General features: G+C 34.7%; 1 protein-coding gene and 1 pseudogene across 1 annotated transcript; both read right to left on the bottom strand.

Annotated features, from left to right (window-relative positions):
• Window positions 1–418: 418 nt before the first annotated feature.
• Window positions 419–1,366, bottom strand: LOC101672949 (olfactory receptor 52E2-like). The gene has a single exon (XM_004768249.1). It carries the CDS (start codon window positions 1,364–1,366, stop codon window positions 419–421), a length of 948 nt encoding a protein of 315 aa, XP_004768306.1.
• A 10,076-nt stretch (window positions 1,367–11,442) lies between these two features.
• LOC101673243 lies at window positions 11,443–12,372 on the bottom strand (annotated as a pseudogene).
• Window positions 12,373–13,215: the final 843 nt, after the last annotated feature.

The following is a 13,215-nucleotide window of genomic DNA, read 5'->3' as shown; positions in this document are numbered from 1 at the left end:
AACCCAATTCAGATTGCCATTTGGATTATCTGGTCTAAAGTTCCTTTATGGAAAAAAAAATGGTCAGATAGATGTTCTTATTTGGTTAATTTTATAAGTTAAACTAGTAAGCATGTTTCATAAAGACAGTGAGAAAACCTATAACACACAGAAGAATTACTTCACACACTGAAATCTTACTTAAACTATCCTAGAAACAGTGCTAAATACTTTGTAACCGTTGATATATGACACAGGTATTATTATATCTGTTTTACAGATGCTTATTAGATAAATTAAATATAATTTCCACTTCTAGAAATAGTAAGAGGAAGAATTAAGATTCTAATGCTTGGTCTCACTAAAGCTAGACTCCAAGAAATTTATACCAAAGAATTATAAGAGGATGGGAATAAGTAGAAAATAAGACCCAGAATTCTCAGCTGATTTTAGTCATAAATAATTGTAGAACACATTCTCGGATCTGCCTGGTCCTTACTCCATAGATGATAGGGTTCAGCATAGGCGGTACCAACAAGTACATGTTGGCCAGCAAGATGTGGGTGTGGCATGGCATATGTTTGCTAAAACGGTGGGTGAGGAAGGAGAAAAGAGCAGGGATGTAAAAGGTGAGGATGACACACACATGGGACCCACAAGTGCTGAGGGTCTTCAACCTAGCATCATTAGAAGGGAGATTAAATACAGTTTGAAGAATCTGTACATAGGACAGAAAGATACATGTCACATCAGTCCCAACAATTAAGATAATGACTGCCAAACTATAAAGACTATTGATGGAAATGTCAGCACAAGCCAATTTCACCACAGCCATGTGCTCACAGTATGTGTGGGGGACTACATTGGACTGGCAATATGGCCATCTCCTCACCAGGAAGGGATGTGGTGTCATTAGTACTAACCCACGCAGAAGTGCCACCAGGCCAACCTGAGCCACCACAGAATTTGTAAGAATGGATGAGTGTCTCAGTGGATTGCAGATTGCCACATACCGGTCAAGTGCCATGGCCACAAGAAGCCCTGACTCCACCCCAGAGAAAGCATGGATGAAAAACATCTGAGTGAGACAGGCATGGAAGCTGATTTCATGATAACTGAACCAGAATATACCCAACATCTTGGGAAGAGTGGAGGTTGACAAGATGAGGTCTGTGATGGCCAACATGAAAAGAAAATAGAACATGGGCTCATGGAGAACAGTCTCAGTTTTGATGATGAAAAGGATGAGTATGTTTCCCATGAGGGCAACAATATACATTGAGCAGAAAGGGATGGATATCCAAATATGCAAGTCTTCTAGACCAGGGATTCCCATCAGGAAGAAGGTACTAGGATTGGTGAATGCAGTGGAGTTAAAGTCATGCATGGTGATTCTGGTTATATGAAGATATATTCTTGCTTTCTTTCCCTTTTTGTCCCAGGAGCAGTCAGAAACACATATACTCTGATAAATATACAGCAGAATTACTTACTGTAAAAATACAATTAAGCAAATTTATTAACATTTTAAGTCCTTGATGAACTTCTCTGAAATTATAAGTATTGTATTATTCACTGCCAGCTATTAATCTCATTAAGAACTAGCTGGAGTACAGGATGTCTCCTTAGGCACAGAAGCTCCACAGTATTCTGCCTGACACTATTCTCTTTCTGTCTGTTATAGCCAGGCTGAGAAAAAGTTTCAGTGAGTAACTCAGGTTCCTCTCTCTAACAAGGCAACGGCGGGGGGAGTGGGTAGGGGGACTTATAACATTACCTTCACTGAAAAATACCCTTCCAAAATAATCCTGAAGACTTTTTGCATGAAGTTAATTCTAAATAAAGATTTTTGAAAGCAGGACATGAAGGAATAATAAACTTTCCATACTTACAATGCTTTGAATGACAATAAGCTTTTCATTTTTACAATGCTTTTTGAAATTTGCTGCCCTAGTGAATTTTTGGCCATAAAAGAACCAGCATCTGATTACTTAAATGTATAATAGCTTTAAAACAGAAACAACTCATTGACACACCCAAAAAATTATGCTCCCTGGATTTTTTAGGATTCCTGGAAAAACGTGACTTGTTCATGTTTTCATGGTAATTCATATTTTTATCTATATCTTTATCTATATCTATATCTATCTATATATGTATCTATATTTTTATCTATCATCTATCCCCAAAAGGACAACTGTTAAATTTGTTTAACAAAATTCCCAGGGAGGAGAAGTTACTTGCTAAAGAACATAGCCTCTTTTTATTATTATTGAAGTGTAATGGACATACGATGTTATATCAGTTTGAGGTGGACAACTTAACATTTCCACAATTCTATACATTACTCATTAAATCATTAAATCTTTCTTTTTTATAAAATTTATACTGCAGTACTAACTAGGGTACATTAAAATACACTTTGGGAAAGAAGGACTGCTGAGCTCTAAATCAATCAAACAATATCAACATTTGAAAGTAGTAACACTTACTACCTTTTGGTATCATTATATGTACCACACAAAATGCAAATGTCATTCCTAGTGCCCAGTTGCTGATTTGCATAAAATCTGGTGAGGTTGCCATTATTCTCGATTTATAAAAGAAGAAACATACTTTATATAAGCTAAATATTCCTCCAAAGTCACACAATCAGCATGTTGTAGGGGAAAACACACCTTAGTTTCACTCCAAAATTTCACCTTTGTTCTACTACAATATGCGATAAAATTAAAAAGAAAGCTCCTGTTAAATGTTTTCACAAATTTTATCATAAGTGATTCTCACAGTGTACTCAGAAGCAATAAGGACATACATTCTGATTTCTTTTGCTTTATAACTGTGGTTTCATGGACTGACTAATATGGCCCATGCAAAATCCATAAAATAATCCTAACTTACTATTCCAACACCTCTGTTAGTATATGTGCTGCCGAAGCGAGCACTCCAACACCTCTGTTAATGCCAGATGTTCACTGTGAAACTAATTCACCATGAAACTAATGGTTAGTATGCTATTTCTTATTAAATTATTCCTAAGCCCAGAGAATATACCTGCACACACTTCCTTTTCCAAAGATGTTACCAGCTGACCTCTGGGCCAAAATCTCTAAAGGATAGTTGAGGAGAACTTCAAGAGCATCCTCATCTAACTTTATAAATGGCCAATTCTTCATGGCGGGGTTACACTGATTTATCTCTCAACAATGAGGTGATCCAAATAATTATTTAACTTATCTTCAGAGGGATCACCTTGTCTTCATGCTCTCAGTTTATTTTCAGCACAGCTGAGTCTCAAGAGTCCAAAGTAATTTTGAATATTTTTTCCTGAGGTCTAGAAAGCTCTTCCTCAAACTAATATACTATAGTCCCCCATAACTGCCTCTCACTTTTCTTAAGCTTGAGCAAACATAGATGAGTTGTCTATTCCTCCAGATTGATTGTGTTGTTGAATCAAAACCAGGAACTCAGAGATTTGAAGTATTCCCACATGAATGGCTAATTTCAGATTAATCCCAGGGTCTCGAACCCTGCAACAGATGTTTCTCTCCCTTCTGAGGAGTATAAATATTACCAGAGAGAGTACAAAATTATACTCATAATTACTGTCACATAATATCCATTTATAATGAAATTTGATTTGAGTGAGGCTTTGAAATGGATAAAATGAATGAAAAAAATTTAGAATTTAGCAATAAGTTCTAAAAATTAGCAAAATGTCAATGGAAAGTTACAACTAGTACTATATCCTGGAGATCTAATGTACTGCATAATGATTATAGACAAAAATGTTGCATTATAAACTTCAAAGTACCTAAGAGATTACATTTTAAGCATTCCTACCACCAAAAAAGAAATGATAATGAGATAAAAAACAAAAGATAAGAATATAGAAATGAAAAAGAAGATAAAAATATAAAAAATAAGAAATAAAAAAGATATGATTAAAGGTGTTACCTAATGCTACAGTGGTAATCATACTGCAATATGTAAATGTGCCAAATTAACAACTGTACACCTTAAACTTATACAGTGTTATATGTTAACTGTATCTCAATATAAATACATTTAAAAAGTCAGGTTTCAGAACTCATAGAGATCTTAAAACAGATAGAGGCGGAGCATCTGGGGTGGCTCAGTCAGTTAAGCATCTGTCTCCAGCTCAGGTCATGATCCCATGATCCCATGATCATGACCTGAGCTGGGTGCTGGGACAGAGCCCCACATGGGGGGCAGTCCCTGCTCTGTGGGGATCCTACTTCTCCCTCTCCCTCTGCCTCTCCCCCACAGCCCGCTCCTTCTTATTCTTTGTCTCTCTCACTCTCAAATAAATAAGTAAAATCGTTTTTATGTTAGTTATTTTTTATTGTGTTATGCAAGTCATCTTTAAAAAAAAGAGTAAAAAGATAGATTACCCAAATAAGCATATAAATTATTCTTGACAGAAGACTTCTCAATGTTAATGATAAAAAAATATTGTCAATTAAATTTATCCCAGAAATGCAAGTTTGGTTTAATATCTGATAATCAAGGAATATAACAGAAAAGGGGAAAAACATAATTATATCAATATGTACAGAAAAAACATTTGTTAATATTAAATAGCCATTCATAACTAAAAATCAACAGAAATTAAGTTTACAATGAGATGTATATATATTCAAAATATAACTAATTAACCTACAGTAAGCATTACACTAAAGGCAAAAGATTCGATTGCTCCCTTGAGGTGTCTGGAGGGCATTCAACACAAGATAATAGAACAATTGAAAGTTAGGATAATTTAGATAGTGAGGTATCAGTTCAAGGACAGAAAAATAGATCAGTGAAACAGAATAAAGATAAAGTCACATATGGTGTCCTAGAAGATAGAAGAAAAGAACAGAATAGACAATATCTGTTATGAACATTGAGGCACAAATCCTCAATAACATTCCAGCAAACCAACTTCAGCAGCATATTAAAAGGAGTACACAGTATAACCAAATGGGATTCAACCTTTGTGTTAGGAAAAACTCAGTCCTCCCTCCTGTATTTCTCCTTTACTCTTATACTACCACCTCACTTATAACACTTCTGACACCACATGTTGGGGTGGTTTCTCCCACCTGACAATTCTCCAACACCATCTGGGTGTCTTATATTTAACTCAATGCTGACACTATTAACCTAGAGATGGCATCAGGTCCCACAAGCTAAGGGCTCAGTCTCACAAGATTGCTCCCATTCCACTTCAGAGGCCAATCACAAATCCAGACTGTCATCTGTGCTTCTGACGGATGGGTTCTAAGTCAGAGCTTGCTATATTGTCCTCCTCAATTTTGATTAATTTGCTAGAGTGGGTCACAGAACTCACAGTGGGTCACAGAGAAATACTTATTTATGTTTACTAGTTTATTAAAGGATATGATAAAGGATACAGATGAACAGCTAGATGAAGAGATGCATACGACAAGGTCAGGGAAGGAGCTTTTGTCCCTGTGTAGTTGGAGTGCATCAACCTCCTGATAGGTGGATGATGTGTTTACCAACCTGGAAACTCTCCAGACCCAATATGGTTGGGATTTTTTATGTAGACTTCCTCACTTAGGCATGATCAATGACTAACTCCATTTCCAGCCCCTCTCCTCTATCTGGAAAAATGGCTAGGGTTTAGGGATGAAACTTCCAAGCTTCTAATTATGGTTTGGTCTTTCTGGTGACCAGTGCCTATCTAGGAGCAACAGATATTCCTAATGTTCAAATCACTTCGAAATTTACAAGAGTTTTAGGACCCCTCTGTCAGAAACTGGAGGCAGGTATACATATCATTATTAGATGAAACCCTAAAGTATATGTTTCTTATTTGTTCACAACCATAGAATTGTGCTAACGTGATTCCATGAAGAAAGGACAGTCTTTTCAACAAACGGTTCTGGGAACATTGGATATCTACATGGAAAAGAATGAAGTTTAATTCGTACCTAAGACCACAAATGAAAATTAACTCAAATACATAAAAGACCTAAAACTATAAAACTTTTAAGAGAAATGTACACTTAAATGAACTGTACACTTAAAATGGTTATGGTGAATTTTATGTTATCTGTGTTGTACCTTAAACAAACAAAAAAAAGGGGGGGAACAAGAAATCCGCATATGATCTATAACAATGTGTGGATAGAATGGGGTTTCCAACAAAGAAAAGGTAACCAAATTAGGAAAATATGTATGCCCATCCTATATTACACCCTCCTCCCCAAACAATCAGCTTCATAATGTTTGTACAATTAGTGAATTAGAAAATACTGCTTTTAGAAGAAAACATAGAACTATCTCATTATCTTGAAATAAAATCTTTAAAACAAAACAAAACAAAACAAAAAACAAATGGTTTGGTACATACAATATCCTAGACTGTATTATAGAATTTAATTTCATATATCATAATCTATGTTCTCTACTATATATGCATCTATATAAATAGATAAATACCTATCTTCTTATCTTGCTGGCTAGTTATAAAAAAATTAAGGCAGGAATTATCAAATGAAAATACAGAAGCACCTAACAATTAAGAAATTATATTTAACAATTATAGTAAAAGAAAACACAATCATGATTTCTTAAAAATGAGATCTGTAGAACATATATCTTGCATAGGAAATGATAAACTCCTCAATGTACAAAGAAATGTGAACCATGGAAGAGAAGTCAATTCAAGCAAACAGAAAAGTTAATGAAATGATATCTACAAGTAATCCAAAAGAGAGCAATTGTGTATGGACTATACATTTTTTAAAAATGGCTCATCTCATTAAAGATTGTTCAGTAAGAATATAACTTTGAACTGAAGTGTAATATAGTACAAGTAATATAAGTAATAAAAGTAATAACGGTGATTCAGAATTTGCTTATAAATAGAAGAAGGGCACCTGGCTGGCTCAGGTGGTAATGCATGTGACTCTGGATCTCAGCTCAGAGATAGTCATGAGTTCAAGCCCCATGTTGGACATGGAACCTACTTAAAATAAATAAATAAATACATAAATAAACAAATAATAAATAAAAAACAACAAACAAACTCATAGAACTGCCCACTAAAACGAATTAAATTTACACTGCATAAATTGTATCCCAATAAACCTGACTTTAAAAGAAGGAATAGGAGAGCCAGGCTGACTCAGTCAGTAGAGCAAGTGACTCTAGATCTTGGGGTTGTGGGTTTGCATCCCAGGTTGGGTGTAAATATTATTTAAGAATAACATCTTTAAAAACAAACAAACAAAAAAAGAAAATATTTACAATAGTAGTTGATATAGCAATTCTTAATGACATAAACATAAATATAAGTTGCATACACTTAAATATAAATGTATATATATGACTATAAATAAACTTAAACCTAAACTTAAATATAAATTGAATTCCTGCCAAAAATAAATTCTAGATGCACACATTCTAACTATTCACAAAAATTAGCTCTAAATGGATCACAGACTTAAAAGTAAAATGCAAAACTAAAACCTCCTAAAAGATATCATAGAACATGTAGATGACCATGGGTTAGGCAATGAGTTTTTACAACACCAAAAGACACCACACATGAAACAATAATTGATTAATTATACTCCAATTAAAATTTAAAACTTTTGTTCTATGAAGGACACTGTCAAGAGAGTAAGATGACTAGTTGCAAAGTGGGAGAAAATATTTGCAAAGACATATCTGGTAAAAGATTGTTACATGAAATATATAAGGAATTCTTGAAACTCAACAAGAAGAAAATGATTGACCCAACTTCAATAGACATCTCACCACAGAAGATATACAGATGGTAAGGAGCATATGTAAAGATGCTCAAAATTATCTGTTAATAGAGAATTGTAAATTAAAGCAACAATGAAATAGTGTAACACATCTATTATAATGAGGAAGATTCAAGCCACTGATAATACCAAATGCTGAGGACGATGTGGAAGAATAGGAACTCTTATTCAATGTTTGTGGAAATGCAAAATTGTACACTTACTTGGAAGATAGTTTCTTACAAAACTAAACATATTCTTACCATATGAGTCAGCAATTGCTATCTTTAGTATTTACTTAAAGAGTTGAAAACTTATGCCCACACAAAATCTGCACATGAATATTTATAACAATATAAACAATAAGAATGTTTATTCTTACTTGCCAAAACTTGGGAGCAGCCAAGTTCTTTAGCAGGTGAATGAATAAATAATCTGTGGTACAAAATAATAATTATAATAATCCGTAGTACATTCAGATAGTAGAACATTATTCAGCACTAAAAATAAATAGCATGTAGGGGCGCCTGGGTGACTCAGTGGGTTGGGCCTCTGCCTTTGGCTCAGGTCATGATTTCAGGGTCCTGGGATAGGGTCCTGCATCAGGTTCTCTGCTCAGCAGAGAACCATTAACTTAACCATTCTCTTCCCTTCCATTAACCGTTCTCTTCCCTTCTTCTTTTTCTGCCTGCCTCTCTGCCTAGTGGTGATCTCTCTGTCAAGTAAACAAATAAAATCTTCAAAAGAAAAAATAGCATGTCAAGCCATGAAATAATGTAGAGGAAACTTAAATGCATATTATTAAATGAAAGAAACCGAGGCTACATACTGTGTGATTGCAATTGCATGACATATTGGAAAATGTAAAACTAGGGAGACAGTAAAAAGACCAAGTGGTTTCAGTTTCAGGGCCTGGGGGACAGAAGGATGAATAGGTAGAGGACGGAAGATTTTTACTACAATGAAATTATTCTGTATGATATTAAAACAATGGATACATGTTACATGTCATGATACATTTGTCAACACACACAGAATGTACAACACCAAGTGTTAATCCTAATGAAAGCTGTGGACTTTGAGTACTAGTGATGTGCCTCTGTAAGGTAACTGACTCTCACAAATGCATCACCTTCATGAGGAATGTTGATAGTAGAGTATGCTATGTGTTTGTGAGGGCAGAGAGATAATGGGAATTCTGTACCTTCCTCTCAGTTTTGCTTTGGACTGAAAAAGTAAATTTTACATAACTAGATAGATAATAAATAACTTTTTTTTTAAAGAAATTGACTGCCTAGCAACAGAGAGTGAATGTAATAAGGTCCAATATACCTATACTAATGAATATTTCATGGAAATCAAAAAGGAATTAGATATTAACATTGACATTATTCCTAACAATCATTCATAGCCATAAAGTAAAATCTGAGTAAGTATAGAATATCACTTAAAATAAATATTCCATTTTCAGTAGTTTTTAAAACTACCTATATTCTCTTGATTCTAATATTTCTTTTTTTCCCTAATATTTTTTTCAACTACAAACAGAAATGGTGAAAGTTATAAAAGGATTGACAATTTGGTCACACTAGTTAACTTGAGAGAGACTTTTAAGAATATATAAGGAATGACAGAAAAAAATAAAAGGTAATTTCTAGAGTAAGAAAAGTAAGTATACTGTCCACATCATAGAAAATTACAAAATTTATGTACACTCCAAACCACAGAGTTTCATGAAAGGAAGACTAACAAAATGTCCATTGTGTTTGTTGTCAGTATGCTAAATTTAGACTTTATTTTTTTAAAGATCTATGTTTTTAAAGATTTATGTTTTTTTTTTTAAATTTTTTATTTTTTATAAACATATATTTTTATCCCCAGGGGTACAGGTCTGTGAATCACCAGGTTTACACACTTCACAGCACTCACCAAATCACATACCCTCCCCAATGTCCATAATCCCACCCCCTTCTCCCAAACCCCCTCCCCCCGGCAACCCTCAGTTTGTTTTGTGAGATCAAGAGTCACTTATGGTTTGTCTCCCTCCCAATCCCATCTTGTTTCATTTATTCTTCTTCTACCCACTTAAGCCTCCATGTTGCATCACCACTTCCTCATATCAGGGAGATCATATGATAGTTGTCTTTCTCTGCTTGACTTATTTCGCTAAGCATGATACGCTCTAGTTCCATCCATGTTGTTGCAAATGGCAAGATTTCATTTCTTTTGATGGCTGCATAGTATTCCATTGTGTATATATACCACACCTTCTTGATCCATTCATCTGTTGAAGGACATCTAGGTTCTTTCCATAGTTTGGCTATTGTGGACATTGCTGCTATAAACATTCGGGTGCATGTGTCCCTTTGGATCACTACATTTGTATCTTTAGGGTAAATACCCAATAGTGCAATTGCTGGGTCATAGGGCAGTTCTATTTTCAACATTTTGAGTTATGTTTTTTAAGGGGAGAGAGATAGAAGAAGAGAGAGTCTTAACTCCATGCTGAGCATGGAGCCTGACATGGGACTGATCTCACAACCCTGAGATCATGACCGGAGTCAAAACCAAGAGTCAGATGCTTAACCAACTCTGCCACCCAGGCACCCTTTGTTTGACACTTCTAAACAAATATTTTTCTTTTACCTTTTCAGTGTTCAAATTTTCTAAAGAATATTTCAGTTGCATTGTCAGGAAAAGTATATGGTCATTGTGAATAAATTGAGATGATCTATATCATATAAAGCCAATTTAATAACATGCTGCATTTCTCTTCAAAACTAACTTCAGTTTTAAATAGCTACTTTGATGATTAACAGTCTTGTTGGATGGAAAAATTGTATGCAGATTTTTTGCTTCTATTCCTTTCCCTTTGTTTTATACTTTTTCCCAAACTAAAAAAAAATTAATGTATATATTATTTTTGAAGCAAAGCATATCCTAAATTAGCTGTGGCCAAAGCTGACTTATATAGAAGAGCTCTACTTATATGTAGAGCTGACCTCTACACTGGTTACAAAAAGTTAAAGAATATATGATAAACTAAAACAAAACAAAACAATATATGATAATTTAAGCAACAATTATATGCTCAGTTTCTTTAAAATGGAAGAAAATTTAAAAATTTCGGAGACACACTTTGCCTTTACAGTTCTTCTACTTTTAAGTCCTAGATTATTAACTGTTACAAGCAAGAGAAAACATGCTGACTCCCTACAAACTTATACTGTCATCAATGTATTAGCCACTCTGGGTTGAGTGCGCCTGTGCTAAGGAAAGATGGAATGAGAAAACATTTGTCATTGAAGAAACATAATAAGTAACTTATGCCTCTTGAATTTAATTCTAAGTGTTGGGCAGTTTGTGCTGGGAACACAAACTAGGAAATAGCCCTATACTAATAAAATAGTAATGTCTTTCACAAAATAGTATATAAGTGTTGGTACCTACTGTATTCCATATATTAATTACAATTTTTTTTACAATTTTTTTTTTTAGTAAGTATGACACATTCACCTGGGAAATTTCTGTCTTCTGAGGTAGTAGTGATTTAATTGAATGTAAACAAGGTCATAATTCCATGGTATCCACCTGTCTTGCTGGCTAATTAAAACAAAAAGAAAAACTGAAAACAACAAAACAAAATTACAACAACAAACTTTACAAACAAAACATATCAAATGTATGTGTTTATGAAGACTTTAAGAAATCTCTCCCCGATATTTTTTGTTTTGACACCATAGATGACAGGGTTCATCATCAGAGGGATAAGAAGGTAAATGTAGGCTATAAAGATGTGGATGTGAGGAGCTATGTTCTCACCAAATCTATGAGTGATGAAGGAGAAAAAGGCGGGCATGTAAAACACTAGGATGACCCAAGCATGAGAGCTGCATGTGCTTAAGATCGAGTCTAGCCTCCTTTGATGGAAGTTAAAACACAGCATGAAGAATGAGAATATAAGAGCACATTATCAATATGAAGTCCAGCCCACCTGAAAGGGAGGTGAGTTAAGCCTTAGAGTCTGTGGATCCTGGTATTGGCACAGGCCAGTTCGATCAGGGCCATAAATTCACAGTAGGTATTGGTGATGACATTGGTTTTGCAGTAGGGAAGCCTCATCAGTAAGAAAGGATGAGGACTCAGCAGGATAATTCCACATAGGACAATGGCCAAACTCAAAGCCCTGATTACTCCATGTGTAAGGATGGTGGAGTGCCTTAGAGGGTTGCAGATGGCCACATAACGTTCAAAGGCCATGGCCAATAAAAAACCTGACTCCATGGCAGACAGAGAGTGGATGAATATCTGGGAGAGGCAAGCTTTAAAGCTGATTTCTCTGTCATTGAACCAGAAAAGGCTGAGAATCTTGGGAATGGCAGTGGTGCTAAGCAACAAGTCATTCAGAGAGAGCATGCTGAGGAAGAGACACATGGGCTCATGAAGATTGGGGTCCATCTTGATGATGAACACAGTTCCCCATCAGAACCAGTAGGTAGACCAGGCAAAAGGGGATGGAGATCCAGACATGAGCCACCTCTAGTCCTGGAATTCCAAGGAGAAGGAAAGTAGCTGGATGGAAACTGGTTCTATTCTGAACTAACATTTTCAGTCACTGAACTTGCTGTAATTTAAGTGTTGTCAATGTTGTTTTCAATAGGTTGAGCATAAAAAAATACTCTTAGTTTATACCTGAAATATGTGATACATATCTTATGACAATCTATAGCAGGAAACTTTGTTCCAGATTCAGGCATCAGGGTGAGGACATGGAATTAGCCAATAATATTTGTTTTTATCTCAAAATTCAAAAGGTGCTTGAAAGAGTAGGATTTCAGAAGAAAGAACAGAAACCTAGGGAAAGAAAGAATAGAACTTACAGTTGTGACATTTTACTCCATATCTCATTTATTCTCCACTGCATAAACAACACCTAGTAATTGCTGGAAACATGCCAAGTACTTATTTTGATTATATTTTCACTAAACAAATAAAAAAGTACAAAAGAAGCTTATTTTCAAGTGAAAAGTAGAAAGTTATTGCTCTGATTATGTCTCCAAAACATCTTTTGCTCTATTAAGCTTGTTTTTTCTCTTCATTTGAATTTTGTTTTTTCATAAAACTCGTTATAAAAGTATATTGCTATTTTAGATTAAAAACTTACTGAACCTAGTACAAATCAATTTCTGTGAATATGATCAGATTGATATGCAAAGACAAATATGAAAGTTTGGACCATTTAACCTTGATTTTCATTTTAAAAACTAAACCTTGATTTTTAGCTTTACTGATCTTTGTTACTCTCACTTTATGAAGTTCAAACAAAGCATCCAGCTACATCTCTCAGACACATTTCTATAACAGCAACAAAATAAGCACTATTTCAGAATCTAGCCTACTTCATTTATCATCATTTTTGCTCTTAAGTATCTTAAATTTCCAAAATATT

The sequence above is a fragment of the Mustela putorius genome, unplaced genomic scaffold (genome assembly GCF_011764305.1).
Source record: "Mustela putorius furo isolate JIRA1106 unplaced genomic scaffold, ASM1176430v1.1 tig00003987_pilon_pilon_pilon, whole genome shotgun sequence".
NCBI classification, from domain to species: domain Eukaryota; kingdom Metazoa; phylum Chordata; class Mammalia; order Carnivora; family Mustelidae; genus Mustela; species Mustela putorius.
Note: the sequence above shows the minus strand (reverse complement) of the source record. Positions and strands in the feature narration are given on the sequence as shown.